A 20,269-nucleotide genomic window follows, 5' to 3' on the forward strand; every position below is an offset into this window, starting at 1 on the left:
CGCATGCTTAAGAGGTGTGCACGGGGTGATACTCAGCACATCAAGAGCGTGGTGGTTGGTGAATTTTTGTTACCTTTCTTGAGCCAATTGAAAGAAATTGATAAAATTGTGCATTTATATTCTCTAATAACCTGTAATCATTAGGATGTCTCGCTAACTATGTTATTACACTAACTACAGTGGCAGCCTAGCATTAAACTTCCAAGTCCCAGACACATTCATTTACTGACAAGGTTAGAAAAACACAGCATGCATACATGCTGAACAATCTCAGAAAAATTATGCTTTGTCAGATCACAACTAACAGATTAACTAGTATTTCCCAACTGTGTTGGAGGTAGTTCTGGATTCTATGATAGTGAGAAAAGCTTTGTAATCGTGGAAACATATTAGTCAAAAAATATGAAATAAGCAGCCAAAAAGGGTTATGTTAACTGTCTGATACATAATTACAATGCCAGGACTAACAAGCTTCACACTGCAATACAAGAAAATTGCTGTTGTGTTAATCCTACGTCTTCTACTTGGATCATCAACTCGTGACCATGCTGACTTTTAGTCTTGGCCATGAAACTGTAGTCTTACGCACAACGTCAGATATGTAGCCAATTTATAAGGCCACTTTTATCAATGAACGGTCATCAGCCAAGATTGAGAACATGCTTTTGTCATGTCATATCAAATACACATTGTTACTTCAAATTTTAATGTTAAATCTTCCATTTTCAATGACAGGCATAGTAACCCTGGGATTAGGAGATTTGGCTTGTAAGCATCAGTTCAAAATGTCATTTGGCTCAGCGCTGCTAAAGCTGCTTGTCAGTCACACTGATAACTAAAATGGATACAAGACAAGGTTGTTGTGTTTAGTTCATTCATTTACCGTGCCGTTATCAGTAATTAGCATGTTGAGAGCTCCATTAATGAGTGTTGGGCAGTCTTCTGTTATGGTGTCTCTGTATCTAGTGATTCTGTTGGCCCAATTATGACTCACAGAGCCGTTCCAAGCAGCCTGCAAGATGAACAACACAGCAGATGCATCAAAATTATAACTATTATCCCTCTATCAACACAAGAAAAAAAAACAGCAGAGTATCCAAGGCCCATCTGGAAAAGAGTTGCCCCCCTTGCAGGTTTTGACCTTGGGCTCAGGTGCAGGGGCATCCCCCCCTTCCACTGGATTAGCACTTGCCATCAGGCTCTGCTCCTCTGGGGACTCTGCTAGCGGCTGACCAGACTCTTGGCTGCCCGGGGGCATCAGTGTCTCCAGCTCGTGGCTATCGCCGCACTCTGGCAAGTCGGAGGGTATGGGGCAACCTCCTCTCCTGTACTGGGGGTTCACAGCTGTGGAGTCCAGCCCCCCAGATATCTCCCTATGTGGAGCAGAGATGAGAGGGATGAGAAAGGGAACTTACAAGAGCACGATTAAGAAAAGAAATTGCCGTCTTTTGTTTTGACACAAACAGCATTTCGTTGAAGTATAACGAGTCTAATACATTTCGAAGATGGACAAGTGCTGTACAAGGACTGACTCTGTCGTGTTAACATACCGGGACTTGCCATTACGAAAGCTGAAACACATGCAGAGGAGGATGCATATCAGTCCCAGACATACACCCACTATGATGCCTGTCACTGCGTGGATGTCCAGCTCTGTAACAATATCAGACAGCATGGAAGAAGAGGAGTTTACACACAGCAGCAATGTTGCCAAATCCCAGAAATATCTCCGAAAATAAATAAAACATATTTAGCTTTGAAATATTATTGGACTCAGGGCTGGTATAAAGAGACTGTGGGAAAAGTATTGATTTCTTCTTTAGACACAAAGTTACTTGAGCAAAGTAATATAAGGCAACATTCAACTAGAGGGAGCAGACCTTCATTGATATTCATTTATGCTGGTATCTTTGGCAGTCTGGACATGGAGAGGAAACAGATGGCTGGAGCTCTCAACACCCACCTCAATCGCACTCACGCTGCACACTGGCAAAACTATTAATGCCCATGTGGACAAAATAAAACTGTCACTGTCTTTTTTATTAAGGGTTTAAAGGGAGTAAAAATAAAGTTGCCTTCTCCGTGCTTATTGCATCAGGTAATTCTGAATGTCATGTACAGTGGAGCCCCATAATGTCTGCAAATAATGTGTATATACTTTATGTATATATGTGTTTGTGTGCATGAAAAAGTTATATAGGTTGGTGGATAATCCGTCAAAGTGGAGTGAATGGTCCTGTATTTATGACTCCCTTGGTTTCAAGACAGAAAGGGCATTTAATAATTACAGGTCAGGCTACATTGCTGACTGATGCAATCGGAACGAGTTTAATGAGGTTGCATGCTTAAACCCAAAGTGACGCGAGAGCGAAGAAAGTGCTTTTCACAGCAATTTTGCAAGCCACAGAGAGCAGTAATTCAAAGGTGCCCCCCGAGGGTCGTTGGCGACGCCGCCCCTGTGATATCCGCACCATCCTTAAAGTGCACCAGAATAGGAGAGGAGAAATACCAGTGTCGTGCAGAGCTGCACTTTCTCTGCTGGCAGGGACAAATGACCCACTGCAATAGGAAAAAAGACTGTGCGTGTATCGTTGCACTGTATGTGTGGCCTTGTGCTGCTATCTTGGCGAGGACCACTTTCAGTTTTATTCCAAGTGAAGAGGACATTTCTGCATTGAGGATAGTTTGGCCAGTCCTCACTATTTTAAAGGACAATTTGAAGCTTGATACTTGGCGTTAAGTATAAAGCTAGAATCAGGTTCAGGGTTGTGGGTTAGACATTTAGATGTAATAGTTCGAGAAAATGACTTCCTGTCAGTTTGGATTCCTGCTTTCCCACACTGTCAAATCTCCTCTCTTATTGCGTTCTCAACCATGCCGTTACCAGTGTTCCTAAAACTACTATCACTTATTTACTTATTGGGTTTTACATTTACAACATGATATGTACCATATTTCTGAAGGGGAGTGTGAACATCCTTTACAGGTGAATAAGGGCCTGACCCCACCGCAGTAGACGCTCCCAACTTAAAGAAGTAATGGGTGCCACTGGACAAACCCTGGACCTCCATGCTGGTAAAGCGCCCTGAGAAAGACAGTGACAGACAGAGATATACAGTCAAGATCCATCACCAAAAAATACCGGTTGTATTTGTGCCAAACACATTCACGTCGTGTCATGCCACCCAGTGCTCACCCTCCTGAGAGAGATTCATCCATAAGTGCTCGGGCTGGCTGAGGTTGCCACTGTACAAGAGCACGTAGCTGATGATGATACCGTTTGGCTCCAGTGGAGGGCGCCAGCTCACCAGCACAGAGGAGGAGTCCAGAGCACTCAGCTGCAGCTCCTCGGGAGGTGTGGAGGGCCCTGGAGGAGAAGGGGAGGACTGGGTCAGTAATTAGAACCCAGAAATGAGGCCTCGCAGCTGGAGAACGTATATTGTATTTGAGGGGGGATTTGACATGTTTTGGACAACCATCTGCGTCCTTATGTTCCCACCACCTGGGTACACGAGGGAGGGGAACAAGCAGGGCAATGGGGGACTGGGCTGGGGCTCAGGTGATAATACATGGTAGCAGGGAGCATGAAAGGGTGACTGGTAGTAATGATGTCACTGAAAGCTTCCTGCTCTACTCTCACCAGCCTCGCTTGGCTGGCATACAGAGCTGCTGGCCAAAAAGAGAGCCTCTACTACACCTGGGTGTTTTATTACAGCCAGTTATAAGTCGTCCATGCCAACGACTAATTCCCATGTTCACTGGCCGCTTGCCAGCCTACTCTCTGATCTGCATGAGGAGGCAAACATTCACTATAGTGTCAGGCACTCAAGCTCACTCTCACACACATAAATAAGTGTGTGTGTGTGTGTATATATATATATGTATATGTATATGTATATGTATATGTATATATTACCACATTTGGAGTCTTCATAAAAGCAAAACATTGAACACATTGCAAGCTGGAGACCAAGATTAGAAAAACAAAATACATAAAACTGGTCTGATAAGCCGATAAAGTGTAGCTCATGAGAAAAAAACAACATTCGAAAAGAATGAATGTGCTCTAAGAGAACAAGATAAAACTACAAACTGAAGAATAAATTGCAGTCGGATTTTTGTCCACTGCCCAAGCTGAAACTAAGCTATGTTGCTTGCTTGAATTTGTATGAAGGAGCAATTGAAATAGTATGAAGAATTGACAATGTAAAAAAAAGGGGATTAAATGCATATTGTAGTGTGAGCAGTGCATTGAGTCAAAGGGTCACTAATATAAATTCACCATGCTTTTGTATTTCACCTTTTCTAAAAAAAAAAAAAAATATTAATAAATCCAAATGTGTAAATTTGTAAAAGAAATTCAGACAAATTCAACTTTGTTAATGTGTTATGATAAAATATAATTTTTTTGCATGAGTGAAATGGTTCCCAACCACAGTGTTGAATTTGGACACTGTTACACTTGGTAGCTATCCAATATGACTACATGTTCCTATTTTTTGGACAGTGCAGTTCCCTTTGAGCAGCTTAAGTGACTTGTAGTGACACTGTAGAGGATGCAAGGGAAAGGAGTGTTTTCATTCATCTATATCACATCAGTGACAAAAAGAGTTGAAGTACACACTTGAGTGAATTCATAACCAAGTCATTGCAAGAAGTGTGTGTCAGAAAGCTGCCTATTACTTAACATATTTATAAAACCTGGTGGGAAACATTGAGGCTATTTGAAGTTTGGGTCATTGAAAACTGAAACAGGAAAGACGCCTCACAGACTCACGGTCAGACAGAGTGGACTCCTCTACAGTGCCGCTGAAGGGTCCAACCACGTCCACTCCATTAGACTGCACCGCCAGCTCATAGCGGGTGAAGGGCCTCAGTGCCCCGAGCAGTATCTCCTGAGCAGGACTGCATCAAAAGACAAGGGGAGAGAGTGTGCAGTGCATGTTTTACATTCTGCACCAACAAAAAAACAAAAAAACAATCTACTTTCTTTAATTTATTCTAGTCTGCAGGTCGTATTGCCTTTATATTGTTGCCTCTTATCACATCCCAAGAACTTAAGACAAGACTTAAGACCGTTCTGGAATAAAACTGACATATAAAGAACGGTGAACGGAGGAAACATATTGAATATATTTTCTTGACATGGTGAAAGAGTAGAAGGTGAAATCAATGCAAAGACAATATTTTGTGTGCTTGTAGTTTGTGCATCATACACCTCACACTGACACTTCATTTGTAAGTGATAACCATTGAGCTACATATACATAGTAGAATTCCTATAAGAAATGAATGCATTGGTTAGTTTGTTGGACGTATAAGGTGCTCTGTAAGAGGAAAAACAGCCAACTGAGAGATAATATTCTTCTGGCACTGTGAGGCAGAGCAATAAAAAAGAATGTTAATCCAAACCAAGGCTTTAAATACAAGTCCTTGTTGCTCTGACTAGGAGCTGTGCCCCCCCCCCCCCCCCCCCCCCCCCCCCCCCAAAAAAAAAAATAGTTCACAAGGGTGGCCAGATGAGACAATTAAAAATCTCAGGGTGGCACACTAAAACCAAAAGCTATAACTTAATTTCAGGAATTATATCATGCCGTTGTAGTATATTTTGGAGTTTTGGATTTGAGTTTTGGAGAGTAGGAATAGTTTAGTTTTCCTTTAAAGTCTTTCAGTCTGTTTTTTGTTTCCTTAATTATTAAATACTCCTTTTCCACTTACCTTAATTTTCCTTACCTTCAAAGCTGTGACACTTAAACCTAACTATAATATTTAACTATTATAAAAATATAATTGATTGATTTAAATGAATAGTAGCTAATGTAAAATATATTTTACCAAATGTAATATATCAGACAAAAGCAGAATTAACTATAATTATGCGGCTCTTGTATGTCTAGAATACAATAATTTAGTGCACCTACAGCTGCTGGGCTGGCTGACTGCATTTGTTGTATTTATTATTGTACTTATACAAAAACTATACTATTTAACTATCATAAGAACTATACTTGATTGATTTAAATGAATAATGCCCAATGTAAAATATCAGATAGAAGCATTTTACGAGCATGCAGCATATTACGCATATGCTACTGCAACCTGCCGGGAATTAAAGTCATGTTACTTTGAATGCTTCATAAAAGTTTGGGTTTGCTTCATTAATGAATAACGATAAGCTCATCCACGGACACGCTGGAGCTGAGCATGGTAATGTACATCAACGGCTTTTGTACTGTAGTACCAGTGTTCTGACCTGGTGTGATAGGAGACTAGAGAAGCGTTGGTGGTTCCCGCTGGGCTGCAGCGCACTGTGTAGTTGATGATGCGTACGTTGCTGAACCGCGGTTTCTCCCAGCGCAGCCAGATGGACGTGGAACTGTTGGCTTTGGCTTGGATGCTGCTAGGGGGCAATGGAGGGGGCCGCATCGGCGGCGGCGATGCTTTAACACACACACACACACAAACACACAAAAGAGGCACATTGCTTGCCTTGAGTGTAATTCATTCATGATCAACTTTTCTTTTGTTATAAAATTCATTCACTCATTCACTCATCGTATCGCATATTCACTCAAAAAGGTAATCTCACTTCTGTCATGAGCCTTGTCTGTCCGTCCCTTCCACACTGCAGCTGCTCCATCTGTCTGCTTGTTGAAGGCCCAAACCCTCACCTCGTACTGCCGGTCAGGGCCTGACACACACAAACACACAGAGAGAGAAGAGGACGGGATTGATGCTATGTACAGCACATGTCACAAGTTAACCTAGGCAGCCTCTTACGAAGACAAGACTTTTAAGTATTGACATTGTGCCTGAGATTCAATCATAATGCAGTACAAAACTTTAGAGGTCTATTTAGATTCTGAACCTTTATCCTGAAAAACAGTCTGCTCATGCATCCTTTCATTCATTTAGTCCAGTTTGTGCACACATCTTTTTGTTCTGCTGTCAAGCCACAAATGCAGGGAAATATATAATAATGAACACTGTGTGTTTTCAGCGCATCTACCTGGAATTTGGTGTTTGTGCGTTTCTGGAAAATTGAAAACAGAATTGACCTGAAGCTACGTTCCACTTAGAGAGGCCTCTGTTGACAACTCACCCAGTCCAGTGAGCAGATGATACCTTGCCTTCTTTCGGAGCCTGATGGTTTGGGTTTGTGAAGCGCTTTCTCCATTGGCTGACTCCTCCGCCTCTACCTCTCGGCAGGACAGCTTGTAGCCGGACACCAGTGTGTGATTGGGTGACGCATGCCATGTCACATTGAGAGTGTTCACTCTGGCTCTGACTTTCAGCTCAGTGGGGGCAAAGATCACTGGGAAGGATTGGAAAAGAAGAGCAAAAAAAAAACACTAACGTCTGTGACCACCGAGTCCATGTGATGCAACGTTGCGATTACATATGGTGTCATGTTTATCCACTAAGTATGATTAAGGATATTATGTTCATGTCCACCGTGAGTCCAAGCAGGATGGAGATCCTGCAGACCTGGCTCAATCTCCAAAAAAGATTGCAGTCTGCCTTACCCATGCTGTGGTCACTGTGGTTGTAGTGAGCCAATGTTTGGTGCTGGGCCCACTCTGATGGGACCCCAAAGCCAATGCCTGTTCCAGCTGCAATCCTCAGTTGGTAGGCCTGGTTAGGCTGCAGCTCTCTCAGTGTAAACTGAGTCTCATTACCCCCCACCTCCACTGAGAATACAGTGTCCACTGTGGGAACACAAAAATACACAAACAAACAAACAAAAACATCAATATTTTCTGTATGTATGTTATCTCCTATCCTTTTTCTAATGGGATGATTCAACAGATCCTATGTATCACACAAGGGGATAAGAAACGGTGTTCTGTGTCGGGTGTGTTTCTGCGATATTTCAAACAAATTGCCGTCTCTCAAGGGCAACCTGTTATGAAACAGCTCCTCTCAAAGTGAGCTGCATTTCTCCAAACATGATGGAGAGATTGGTATTCACAATAAATTATTATTTTGTGCGCGCTGAACATAATTAACCTTGTCACACACAATTACAAACCTCGGCACTCCTTAACCGGCATGAAATATATTCTGAAATGGAGAAGAACCACAGATGATTTCGTAAAATTGCATAGACTGCCTATACTAATCCTTTAATACGATGAACAAACGTCAGGACACAAACACCTTCGAAATTATATTCAGTCGGTCACAAAGATGTTCTGTCACTGGCAGTTAAAATCAGCTTGTTGTCAGCCTTGTCCAGCAGAGGTTACTAACCCTGATCCAGAGAGCTGTACTCAATGCGGTAGCGGGTAACAGCTCCTCGACTGTGCTGCGAGGACAGTGGATGCCACATCAGCCTGATGTCTGTCGGGGAGGTGCTGGCTATAGACAGCTGAGGAGGAGCACTCGGCACTGCAGGCGGGAAATGAGAAAGGAAGACATAAAACACACTCTTTATAACTAATCTATAAATAAAGCTTTGAACTGTGCGTCACATCCGTGTTTTTGCTGACGAACTGGCTTGGTTCGATTATCTTCCCCTAAAATAAAATATGACAGAAAAAGTTGGACGCTTTAAAAACCGCTGTCAAGAATCACTCTTGAGTTATGTCTCTGCTGGACTACTAGTGCTTTTTGAAATTGCGACCGAAAAACCCCTGAATGGACGACACTGATGTTGACACTGACGATGAGCGCTTCAAAATCTAGTTACAAGGCTGTCAAGCTAAGAGCATGTGCTTTGTGAGAAAGTGAAGCAGCCTCGCCTGGCCTCACTTTACCCGTGTGGCCTCATTCTACCCGCGCGGTTTTTTCCGGTAGCTCACCATCCTCCAGCATCTCTACAGTAACAGGCAGCGATGGGCGACTGGCACCCATGGGAGAATACGCCACCACAAAGAACGCGTAAGCAGTATGGGGGTGGAGCTCTTTGACGTGATACTCTGTGGTGTCGTTGTTCATCGCAAACTGGTACTCCACATTGTCTGAGCCTGAGAAGGATAAGGAAAAAAACCCTTCAGATCAAATACTACTCAAAACGCGGCGATGCCTACTGTATGATGAAACGGAGAACCAACCCGCAGCGCGCTGGCAGTGCAGAGAGTAGCCGATGATTTGGTCCGAGTTGTACTCGGGTTTCTCCCAGGTGAGCAGGGCGGATGTGCTGGAGTAGGGAGTGGCAGACAGATGACGCGGAGGGCTGGGCAGACCTTCCCTCACGATGACTGTCAGCTTGGCTGTGGCACAGGCCGTGCCCAGCCCGTTGTCTGCTATGCACTGGTAGTAGCCCGCATCCTCCAGAGCCAGCTGGTTGATGAGCAGGACCCCGGGGCTCTGGGTCTTCACCCGTCTGAATGGCCTGATGGCTTTGCCGTTCTTCAGCCAGTGCAACACGGGGGGAGGCTCCCCGGAGCTGTTGCACACAAACCTGGCTGTGTTTCCCCGGGACAGGGACACTGTCTCTGGGGGCTGCAGAATCACTGGAGGGGCTATTGGGAAAAAAGCAAACAGAGCTTGAACTTGTGCACAATAAAATGAAAGGTCCCACATTGTAGGAAATGAAAATGCACATAAAAGAACGGCCATCGGAACATCTATAATTTTGATTTCACAGCTCTACAGTCACGCCCTCAGCACGGACCACCAGCCCAACCTGTATATTATTTTTTTCCCCTTTTTTAACATCACAAAAAAAAGCATGTTATTCTTTTGCTGAGCTAGCCTGTCGTAAGACAGGGCAATGTTGAGGAAATCCTTGGATGAAATGAAGCCAATTCATCATTTATTTATCATTAATTTGCAATTCATCATTGCACAGCCTTCCCAAGGATAGTTATATTAGGGATCAGTGTCTAAAGTAAATGGCAGGGGCTGCATTTATATAGCACTTTTCTTGTCTTAACAACCACTTAAAGCGCTGCACAGGTCACATTCACACATGCACACACACACATTCACGCAGCACTTTTCTATCACACTGACACAGATATCAGGGTCTAGTGTCTTGCCCAAGGTCACCTTGACATGCAGTCATACTCCTTGTTCTTTCTTGACATGCAGACGAGGGGATCTAACCGCCCACCTTTTATGCCATTGAATGTTACCGAGCAACATTAGTAGGTGACAATCTGGCTACTGTGGTTGGCCAGGCTGTGTGTCAGAAACCATGCAACCAGTCAGAGGAGCGGCTAAGCAACTGACACAAAACGCCTTGAGAGGGATGATAAACTATGATGGTTTTTGGTACATAGCTTCTTGTGGATTTCAAAACTAGAATCAAACCACCGGAAAAGGGACCGTTTAGGGAAGATTCATTATTGCTCATGGATTAAGTTGTGGCCCATGTGATAGAGATTAAAATAACAAAGGTGTCAGAATGGATGTAGCACAGGAAAAAGACTTAATGACAATTCAGTTTTAGCCTACACTTCCTATAATTCAACGTGATAGCGTCTTTATTTAGATGTCAGAGTGCCCCCTCTGAACAAGTGCCGTGGACGTGTCTTGGCATCAGTGATAAGCCGTTAAAGTCGCAGCACAGTGGGAACATTCGGTTTCTTTATGGACCAAGGATTCCCCCTTTCATTCTATCCCACAATTAAACCATTATAGCGACACGACACGGAGACAAAGGGAGCCACTCCCGGGACGTGACCAGCTTTTAGCGTGTCAGAGAGATATATGATGGAACCTGCCGAGATTAAAAACAGGACCAAATAGACACAAGGGAAATGGAAAGATAAACAACCCGAAATCTCCATAGAATGAGAACAACAAAAGACCTCTCTACACCAATTGTTACCTCTTTTTTTTTCTTGCCCAGGGAAGGTAACATCAAATTTTTTCTTTCTCTCTCTCTTTCCCCAAACACACAAACACACGAACACACACACACACACAAACACAAGCACACACACACACACATATTTGTAGTCCGCCCCTTGCCTACTCTCTCTCTCTATCAGATAACAGACTCATAAATTATGCTGCATACCAACACGGATTTGGCGACTGGCATCCTCCGCTTTTCGAACGTGGAGCCATTCAGTAATCCGGTTACATGACTCTTACCGGGCACATGCAGCTCAGCAGCAGCAATGACAAACTCTCTGGTCTTGGGCTTGTTGGCCCTGCAGACGTAGACGCCGGCGTGGTGACGCCTGGTGTCCCTAATCACCAGGTTTGTTGCGAGGACGGCCACATCAGTGGAAATGGGCTTTCCATCTGATCAAAGGAGAGAGCGAGAAGAAAAAAAAAACAGACGACAGAGCCAGATCATACAGATGGAGAAAAAAAGATTGGCCTTGAGAAAAGTGGAGATCATTTTCTTAGGCTTTCAGCCGCCTGAGAAAAACAGCACAAAGGAGAGGAGAAGCACTTCAGGCGACAGGGGATTTGACTTGTAATTACACAAGCTGTCCAACAGGTGGCTCTGTGATTGCTTTCAGGCTGGTTTCACTGAGCCATCTGCATTGGCACACTCCTAGGCTGCGAGTGAAATCAGTCACTATTCTCCATTTACAGTAGATCACTATTTAGGTGATCCGCCATTTTGCAGTGATGTAGGATTTTCCCGGGACAATGATCCTATCCCAACAAAGTGAACCATCTCACAACAGCTCATTCTGGAATATCAGTATCATCCAGCAGCAGTCACCACTTTGCATTGCATGATGATTTGAATACAGTAGTGTAGAGCAGTTTTCCCAAAAACTTACAAAATGTGATATAATCCTCAAATGTTAATTGTGAACGAGGGAAGAATGTGTAAATCAAAACAAATCACAGTCACCAGTAGCGGAGGTGTGAGTGAATCAAACATTTTATGTAAGGCATGGCATGACAACAGAGGTTAAGAAGAGACAACTAAAAAAGGCCTTTAAAGCCAGAGGTACCCAGCTTTTGATTCTGATGCCTTACTGTTAGTTCTGTGTGTGGAAGACCCCGAAGTCACCGAGCGACACACAGATAATGAAAGCACAGCAGATGCAGTTAAAGAAAGAAGAACAAATATGATGGGAATTAGCAAGGATAAAGAATGAGTAATTGAAGAGAGCAATTCAAGTGTTACCTTGTCTGCTCCAGGACACCAGCGGTTTAGGCTGGCCTTGTGCCATACACTCCATCACAGCGGGGCGGCCGAGCACCACCGTGGCATTCTGAGGTGGTGCAACTATCACAACTCTATTCAGGGCTTCAGCTGAGCCTATAACAACAAAAGGAATGCATACATTAGTATTTTAGCTATTCAATTATTGCTTGAAACAGATGAGTTGACAGTTTGGATCCACAGACTTTAATATTCACCAATGACGTCAAGTCGGACTATCAGGCTATCAGAGCTGTTACGTCTCTCGACAATCACGTTTCCGAACATTCAACCTCAGCAACCAAATAGCACAGTGAAGGAAACCGAGGGAGAAGTACTCAGATATTTTTATCCACCCATCCATTATCTATGCCGATTCATCTTTTAAGGGCCGTCGGGGAGCTGGAGCCAATCCCAGCTGACATTGGGCGAGAGGCGGGGTAATCACATCCTTCACATAAACACAGGAATCAATACCACAGTGTGAATTACTCTGTTGCAAATATAAGATCTGCATTCAAAATATTAAAGTAAAAGTACATAAGTACTAGCATTAAAATACATCCAAAAATAAAAACAATTAAACATGCCCAGTTGGAAGAAAATATACATATTATATTGTCCTATTATGATTAGTGATGCAATATATGCATCACTTAAATGTCGCAGCTGCTGCTGTAGGTAAGGTTAATTTACACACTGCTGGATTGCTTAATATATCATAATGCAAAATCATTTATTTATTTGTGGATTATATTCTTTTAAAAGACGTATTTAACTTTAGTGCTTGAATATTTGTATTATGTATTAGTATTAGTTATAGTAGTACTAGAATTAGTGTTGTATTAGTATTAGGTTAAAAAAAAAGTGAGGAAAAATAAGGAAGGTGGTCTGCATTACAATAGGGGTTCACGATTCCCTCGAGTTGTGGTGAAGCTTATGCCCTGAGTTGTTACACATTGTGTTTACACCACTGAGCGGCAGTTATCATGTTGTAATAACTGACATGCCATTTTTTTTTTTAAATCTGTGCGCAGTCTGATATTTGCAGTTATCGAGAAGATGGGGCATGATTAGGATTGCTGACTTCTGAGAAATGTTGTGTGACTCTGAGACAGACTTCATTTCTTACACAGCAAGTCACTTCATTATCAAAACAGTGTAGTTGGCTGATAAGGCACTGTATCTGGTTGAGGCTTCATCAATTCATATTTGATAGTGCCTGTGGATATGACCTAAATCTAATAGGAAGTCTATATGAGAAAGGTTCTGATGTGAGAGGAGCTGGCAGGAAACTATGGAAGCCCTCACAGAACAAATGAATACTTTCTGGCAGTAAATACTGAAACCCAGTAGACGTACTGTACAAAACATGCTGTACAAAACCCTTCAACCGAAAGAGCAGACTGAGGGGAGACGGTGAGACGGAGAAAGGAGGTGATTTTCTGTGATAAAAGACACCAGGGGGCTTTGGAAAAAAAGAGCAAGCAAAGGAGATAATCCCTTTTTTGAGAGAAAGGGTACACCATTAATTCAGTTGACAGCATGGCGTCAAATTATGTAAATGAGGTGCATCTAAAGATGTTAGTCAAAGCTTATTGTTTTTGGACATTCATTTCTCTAGTGCGTATCAGTCCCAAAGGTATGGCTGGTGTGAGAGGTCCTTACTCCTCCGCATTTCTGCTCAGCACGGGCAGCCTCCGCAGCACATAATGCTAATGATCGCCCATAAAATAAAATGTACATAGAGGCCTGGCATTCTGTAAACCCTTTATGAATTAATCATTGAGAGACAGGAGCCCTTGCTGATGCATGTGGCTTTAGGTGTGTCAGTCGGCCTTTGCAGAGACTGCACTGCAGGGTGAGCCTTTGTCAGGGTCTTGTTTGTGAATACGGTGGGTGTGGTGCAGCGCAAAGCACGTAAACAAGGGGGGGGGGGGAACTACAAAGTGGAGGGTTTAGGCAAGCGGAATGTTTCACATGTTCTACATCGTTTCAAGTTGAGTACATGAACTTGATGACCCAAGCATTAAGCTTTTTTATGAGATTTGAGGTATTCTATTTAAGTGCAAGCGGCTGAAGTGATGGCATTCGATCTGACAAGTGATTCATGTAGTAGCTCACAAAAGAGCCTTAAGTAGTTCCCTCCGAAGGCAGTAGGACTACCAAGGGACAATAACCTAGAAACATCAGCCACATGCCGTTACAGGTATTAAAAATCCATTCACTTATACGTATGTATGTATATATGCATGAATTTATGCAACAAATTTCCTTCAAATGCCCATTCTCTATTGAAATAGTGCTGTGATGTGTCCCTCTATTGCATATTTTGTATTCAAATGAAAAGCAAAGCCAAAGAAAACAGACACATCATTAAGCTGAGATTCGCATTGAGGTTCTCAATTCTGACTCGGAAATGAAAACTGTGTGAAAAATGTAAATGCAAATGTGCCGCACCTGACTCACTTGCACCCGACTCACTGTCTCCCTCTCTCTATTTCCAATTGTATTTACATTTTTTGCCTCTGTTTTGAAGGACACAAAAGCGGTGACTCAAAATGGACACGGAGGTTTCGACCGAGCAGCCAATTACAGTCGACTGGTCTCTTGCTAGCTGTAGTGGCAGAGGCGAATGATGTGGCGTGGCTTTGATGTGGGCAGCCTAATGGTGAAATCTCGCCTCACAATACCTGTGAAAGATTCAATGCGTCACGTGATCGCCACAGCACATTGCACACTGACAGTGATGACCATGATGCTCGAGCAGTTCTCTGTGCTTCTATTCTATTAATGCAATATTTTGATCACATTACACTCCCCTTTCCGGTTATCTTGTAACGGAATGAATGGTGAGATTTGTCCTGATACTGTACAATCACCGTTCAGTGACAGCAGCTACTGTGCGCGTGAGGCATCATCTATTTGTGCAGCTGAAGTGACTATAGTCCAGGAATATTCGGCGTAAAACACATCACTCCAAAACAAATTCTCAACTAGAACAGATCCAATTTTTTTTTGTATTGCATTCCATTAAAATGTGTCTCAAATGAGACCAGTGATATCATAAATATTATAACAAACAATACAACTGTCACATATTTTATGCAAAATCATTTTCCGAGAACTTTGTAAAATAATGATAATATGAAATATTACTGGTAATATCATTGCTTGGATGCGGACCAGATGATGAATGGTATTTTCAAAACGCACAACACGCAAGCACGAGAGAGCGCCACTTTGCAAGGGCCGGTTGTTGTTGCTGTTGTCCGAAAAACTCAAATTAGATTTCTGAGACTGGTGTGGCAGCTCCCAGTGGGGCCACGCACGCTGCCCATTCAAACATTATAAAGCACCGCAGCAGACCTCACCTGCGGGGACAGTAAGCCTTGCTTCATGACTGATGTCCTTTCGGGCAGAGTTAGACGCGACGCAGCGGTAGGCCCCCTCATCCTCTTTGGTCACCTCGAGGATCTGGAGCACCCCGTTAGGAAGGGAAATGAACCTGCTGCACACAGGGAGAAACAGAGGGCAGGTGGCAGAGAGGGAGAGATAGGGAAAAAACAACTGGAATAAAGACTCCTGGAGCATGGAGCTGCGGTTCTCACAAAACTCCATCCGTCTTTATTGAGGAGAAGATTTTGTGTACCAGACGGGGTTACATCTACAAGTAATTCAACTCAAACAGTTACTTAAAGATTTGAGTTGGTTTCTGGACAGAGACGAGAACAAAGGGGCTGCATAGAATTACACAATTCCAATATGCACTATCGAAATATCTTTGCGTGTGTGTATCTGTGTTGTACAAGGTACTGTTGGTATTACATACGTATGCTTTAATGAACCAGACATATTGGCACCCCAAAAGCCTTTATCATAACCTCTTAATACCAACAAAATGTAACCTGCCTGTTCGGGAGGGACAAAGTGGAACGGGATAATGAAAGGCAGGCTGAAAAATAAAAAATATGAACCAAAGGAAACAGAAATAGAGATAGAGGGGTGGGGGATAATGGTGGAGACAAAGAGCGAGCAAAGGTAAAAAGGCCAACAGTGAGAAAAAAGGCGCATTAGAGCAAGAGAGACCTCATGAGCGGCGAGCTGTGTGCGGGTCATGCAGGGCTACAGCAGCCATTAGCACTTAGTCCTGTGCAATAAGGCTTGAAACAAATTCCAAGGCGACAGGGCCAGTGGAGCCACGGTGAAATGTCAATATTGTTAAGTGGCCAAGTGAATGAGAATACTTGTGAGGGAGAACTGACAGAGAGAGAGAGAGAGAGGATGTGGCAACAGGCGTACATTTTGAAATTGTAAAAAAAATTCCTATCTGTAATTAGTAGCAGGTTTATATTATCATTATTGATTGGCCTGTTTGACCCCTCAATGTGATTCTTCACTGCTCTTCTTACAGTTGTTGAAAACCTGAATATTTACATTGAAAATAGTTCTGCGCTCAGGCTTTTCATCCACTCCACTCCAAACCTACCTGACGAACTCATAGATCTCATCAGCATGAATATGTCTGATTTCTAACATCAACACAGACACCATTTCACCTGAGAGACTGATGGAAATGTCACTTCAGTGGCTTTTGCATAATCCTGATAACAAATAAACAAACTCGAATCGCACTGCGCATACTTGCGCCAAGGTCAACACAGCCCACTTCAAGCCACACAAATTGCACACACTCAAGAGATATCAGTCCCCTTCAATATGACATTTTTGTCCACTCAAGATCCATGCATTATTCCCTGGGAAATAGAGAAAGTAATGAAAAATTCTTGGATCCGCCGATTTGTCCCGATCCGTGCCAAAATTCCATGGTTTCTGTTTTGGCCCACGTTCAATCCTTTCAACAAGTTTCGTGGAAATCCGTTCATCAGTTTTGTGAACACATAACCTCCTTGGCCGAGGTGATAAACAAACTGCAGATGTAGTCTCAAGCCGACACACTTTTTTCATCCTCCTACAGGCACTAGGAGGGATTAGCTGATGTTACGCAGGTGTCTCCTTCAGATCTGGAAATGTACTTGGAGAATACAGTCTCTTTACTCGATTTGTGGCCTGGGTCTAAAGTCCCGGTAAATTGAAACATTTGAGCGAGAAGCTGCCTTTCGGCAACAACAGTCCCATGGGAGAAACCTGTAGAGGTTCCTGCAGCGACAATGGCACAAGTATAGAAGAGGAAGAAGTCAAGTGGGTTCGTCTCAGGCAACTCCCTCGGATCCCGGCGAGTCTCGTCCAGTGAGAGGCCAGAGTTTAATTTGAATGAAACAAGACAGAAGAGGAGAGAGAGAGAGGGACGGAGATGAGGGACAACAACACATAAAGAAAGTTCACCTTGTCTCCTCAGGGACCGCCACTTTGTTCTTTTCCCAGGTAATGACAGGTGTGGGTACTCCCTCTATCTGGCACTCGAAGCGGGCAGCTCCTCCAGCAGGCACTGTCTGGTGTGATGGCTCCTGGTGGAACTTAGACAGACCTGGGGATATAAACCAGAGCTGGTCATATACCAGTGGACAGACAAAACAAATAAAATAAAAGCCCATATCAACACCAGCTTTGAGCAAATGACCTTATTTTTTTAGATAATCTCAAATCTGTGTCATGCCGTATGCTGTCACCACTGATGTGATGAATAGGACACACTGTGTTTGATGAAGCTCACACATGATGTGACAGACCTCATTGAGGCCATTCATCGTCCACACTTGGTGCACAGCTCTCTTACCATGGGTGACTTCCGGTTGGGCGGGGCTAATGGCACCCAGAGGGTTTTTTGTAGATCGTCACATGATACATGTGCGTACCAAATTTCGTTCATCTAGATCAAATTTGAAGGTGGGGGCCTTTACTCTGAAATGTTATAGGGGGCGCTCGTGAGCCATTTCGCCTACAGAACTCCACTGCGGGGACACTTTTGGTTTAGTGCAGACCTCCACTGTGGGGACACGTCTGGTTTAGTGCAGACCTCCACTGTGGGGACACTTCTGGTTTAGTGCAGACCTCCACTGTGGGGACACTTCTGGTTTAGTGCAGACCTCCACTGTGGGGACACGTCTGGTTTAGTGCAGACCTCCACTGTGGGGACACTTCTGGTTTAGTGCAGACCTCCACTGTGGGGACACGTCTGGTTTAGTGCAGACCTCCACTGTAGGGACAAGGTCCTCGCTCTGACTTTGTCACTGAAGCCCGGGCCCTAATAAGAAACGAAGCAAATACAAGAGGGCCTTCGCCAGCCTCCTGCTGGTCGGCACTCGGGCCCTAATAATATCTCCTTGTGAACAAAAGAAACCTGTACCCAGAGTCTCACGATATGGGAAATCAGGAAATAAACACTATAATGAACACCCTCCCTCCGAAAAAGGGAGTCAGAGTATCGATCGCGGTACATAATAACTCTGGTTGACAACACACAGCCTGGGAGCTGCCAAATGGCCCACTGGCACTGCCTGCGTCTCCTCTCCCAGTCTCTGTGCTCCTGACCCTGAGGAGCAACACAGCCACGCTCACCCACCCTCTGCAAGGGGGGGGGGGGGGGGGGGCGGGGGCCGTACCTGGAGGAGCACCGCGGAGAGAGCAAAACAAAGCACAACAAACAATCAACATGCCGCACTACTGCCTCAACATCAGCATGTGCCAAATAAACTCAATTACTCTGACCGCTGATTCCGTTCACAGTCTAACAACTAAATGAATGAGTCACTTTCATCTGATATATTTTAACAAAAACGCAAGTAGTGCGCATAACATCACTATAGTCTCCATTTCAGACTTGTAATTATTGTACTCAACAAGTTCAGGGCTTTTAATGGGACAATTTGAAGGGTATAATTGAATGAAAGACTTGTTCAGACCATCTGAATACCCTTGAATGTCCTGATTAGGAGAAATCTGGGGAAGTAATCAGGCTCTCTTGGATTATTTCTCTCTCCAGGTTGAATCTTGGCAGGGCTCCAAATTTCGTCACAGCCTCAACACATTTTACATACAGACAAGAGAGCCTTCTACCGTAGGTAACGCTGAGCACAAGGGGGCCAGCAGTGAGCACTGTCTGAGGGCCTCTAACCTCTGACCCCGAACGGGCTGTCGGGGAAGAGAACAACACTTGTTGGCTGTCCCAGCGCCTCCGCCTGCAGGAGTGGAGCGCTGGGAGGGGAGGGGGATCAGAGGGGAGAGCAGAGAAAGAGGCAACCAAAGGCAGGAGCAAAGCAGGAGAGCAAACAAAAGGAAAAGAAATCCCAAATGATATAACTGGGCCCAAAGAGTATTTACTTTATGCAGTGCATCCTGCTCTGTAACACACTTTTGCCATTTGGAGCACTGAGAAGCGTGAAAATTTAGATTATCCAGAAAGGCTACATGAGTCCAGTAATTCCACATTCTACGTTTCAAAAAGCTCTTGGAGAAGGGGGAATTGATGTGTTACATAAGGGATTCGGTGTGAACCAATCACCCAATAGACAGATACAGATTACAGCTAGGGTCACCATGTATTTATTTTCCACATCAGCGTGACACTTTTCTGCCCTTCGGATCGTATACTTTTCAAGCTTGATCTTGAAAAGTATTGCTCAAGGGCAAGTAGAGACTTCACGACTTTCAAAGTCGTTGGATCACTGTGCAGTTTACGCTTCACAACTTGCTGTCCTGTCCTGCAGTCACTGTGATGTTTATACTATACGACTGACTGGCGACAGCGGGGCGTCACAGACTACATGATCTTTCACCAGGAGAAACCCCCAACAAAGCCACAGTCCTGCGCTCTGATTGGACGTAGCTGTCGCAGATTTGTCCAGATACAGTATGTAGCCTGCTAGAAGTTTAGGCAATGTGTCGGCAAGCCTCCCTCTGAAAAGTTCACAAACACTGACTGGCGTCTGCCAATCAAACTGTGGAAAAATTAATCAGGCTAAAAATCATGCAGTGTGAACTTGGCGTTATTATGTGAGCATCTCCTTTTTGTGGTTGCACTATGAATCTAACTCGTGATGACATGCTGTGTTTTAGCATGTTAACAGTCCCTAACTGATGCTGAACACAGATATGACCCAATTAGACATTTGGCCCTAAAAATGACTTTTTTGACCTGATAGCTGCACCTGTTGAAAACATAAAGGATCTTTGAATTTATTACTTTTCATGCTGAAGGGGAAATGTTCATGTCTGTACCAAATTTATTCAAAGCAAACAAGT

The 20,269-nt window shown here is 43.8% G+C and overlaps 1 protein-coding gene across 3 annotated transcripts in view; it reads right to left on the reverse strand.

Moving 5' to 3' along the window:
• The window catches only part of igdcc4 (immunoglobulin superfamily, DCC subclass, member 4), a 42,668-nt gene that overhangs the window by 2,008 nt on the left and 20,391 nt on the right, over positions 1-20,269 (reverse strand). The window contains exons 3-19 of one of the 3 annotated variants that reach the window (XM_035629187.2): positions 17,414-17,555; positions 15,442-15,575; positions 12,050-12,184; positions 11,050-11,202; positions 9,057-9,467; positions 8,805-8,969; positions 8,254-8,391; positions 7,527-7,709; positions 7,103-7,315; positions 6,590-6,691; positions 6,254-6,440; positions 4,778-4,905; positions 3,197-3,367; positions 2,951-3,085; positions 1,551-1,653; positions 1,142-1,373; positions 884-1,012 (exon numbers count right to left, since the gene is read on the reverse strand). In XM_035629187.2, the coding sequence (XP_035485080.2) occupies positions 884-1,012; positions 1,142-1,373; positions 1,551-1,653; positions 2,951-3,085; positions 3,197-3,367; positions 4,778-4,905; positions 6,254-6,440; positions 6,590-6,691; positions 7,103-7,315; positions 7,527-7,709; positions 8,254-8,391; positions 8,805-8,969; positions 9,057-9,467; positions 11,050-11,202; positions 12,050-12,184; positions 15,442-15,575; positions 17,414-17,555 (2,861 nt within the window). Of the gene's footprint in view, positions 1-883; positions 1,013-1,141; positions 1,374-1,550; positions 1,654-2,950; positions 3,086-3,196; positions 3,368-4,777; positions 4,906-6,253; positions 6,441-6,589; positions 6,692-7,102; positions 7,316-7,526; positions 7,710-8,253; positions 8,392-8,804; positions 8,970-9,056; positions 9,468-11,049; positions 11,203-12,049; positions 12,185-15,441; positions 15,579-17,413; positions 17,556-20,269 lie in introns of all 3 variants that reach the window. The other 2 variants (XM_047331711.1, XM_047331712.1) reach the window with 2 other exon arrangements.

Source organism: Scophthalmus maximus, chromosome 4, assembly GCF_022379125.1.
Source record: "Scophthalmus maximus strain ysfricsl-2021 chromosome 4, ASM2237912v1, whole genome shotgun sequence".
Taxonomy (NCBI): Eukaryota; Metazoa; Chordata; class Actinopteri; order Pleuronectiformes; family Scophthalmidae; genus Scophthalmus; species Scophthalmus maximus.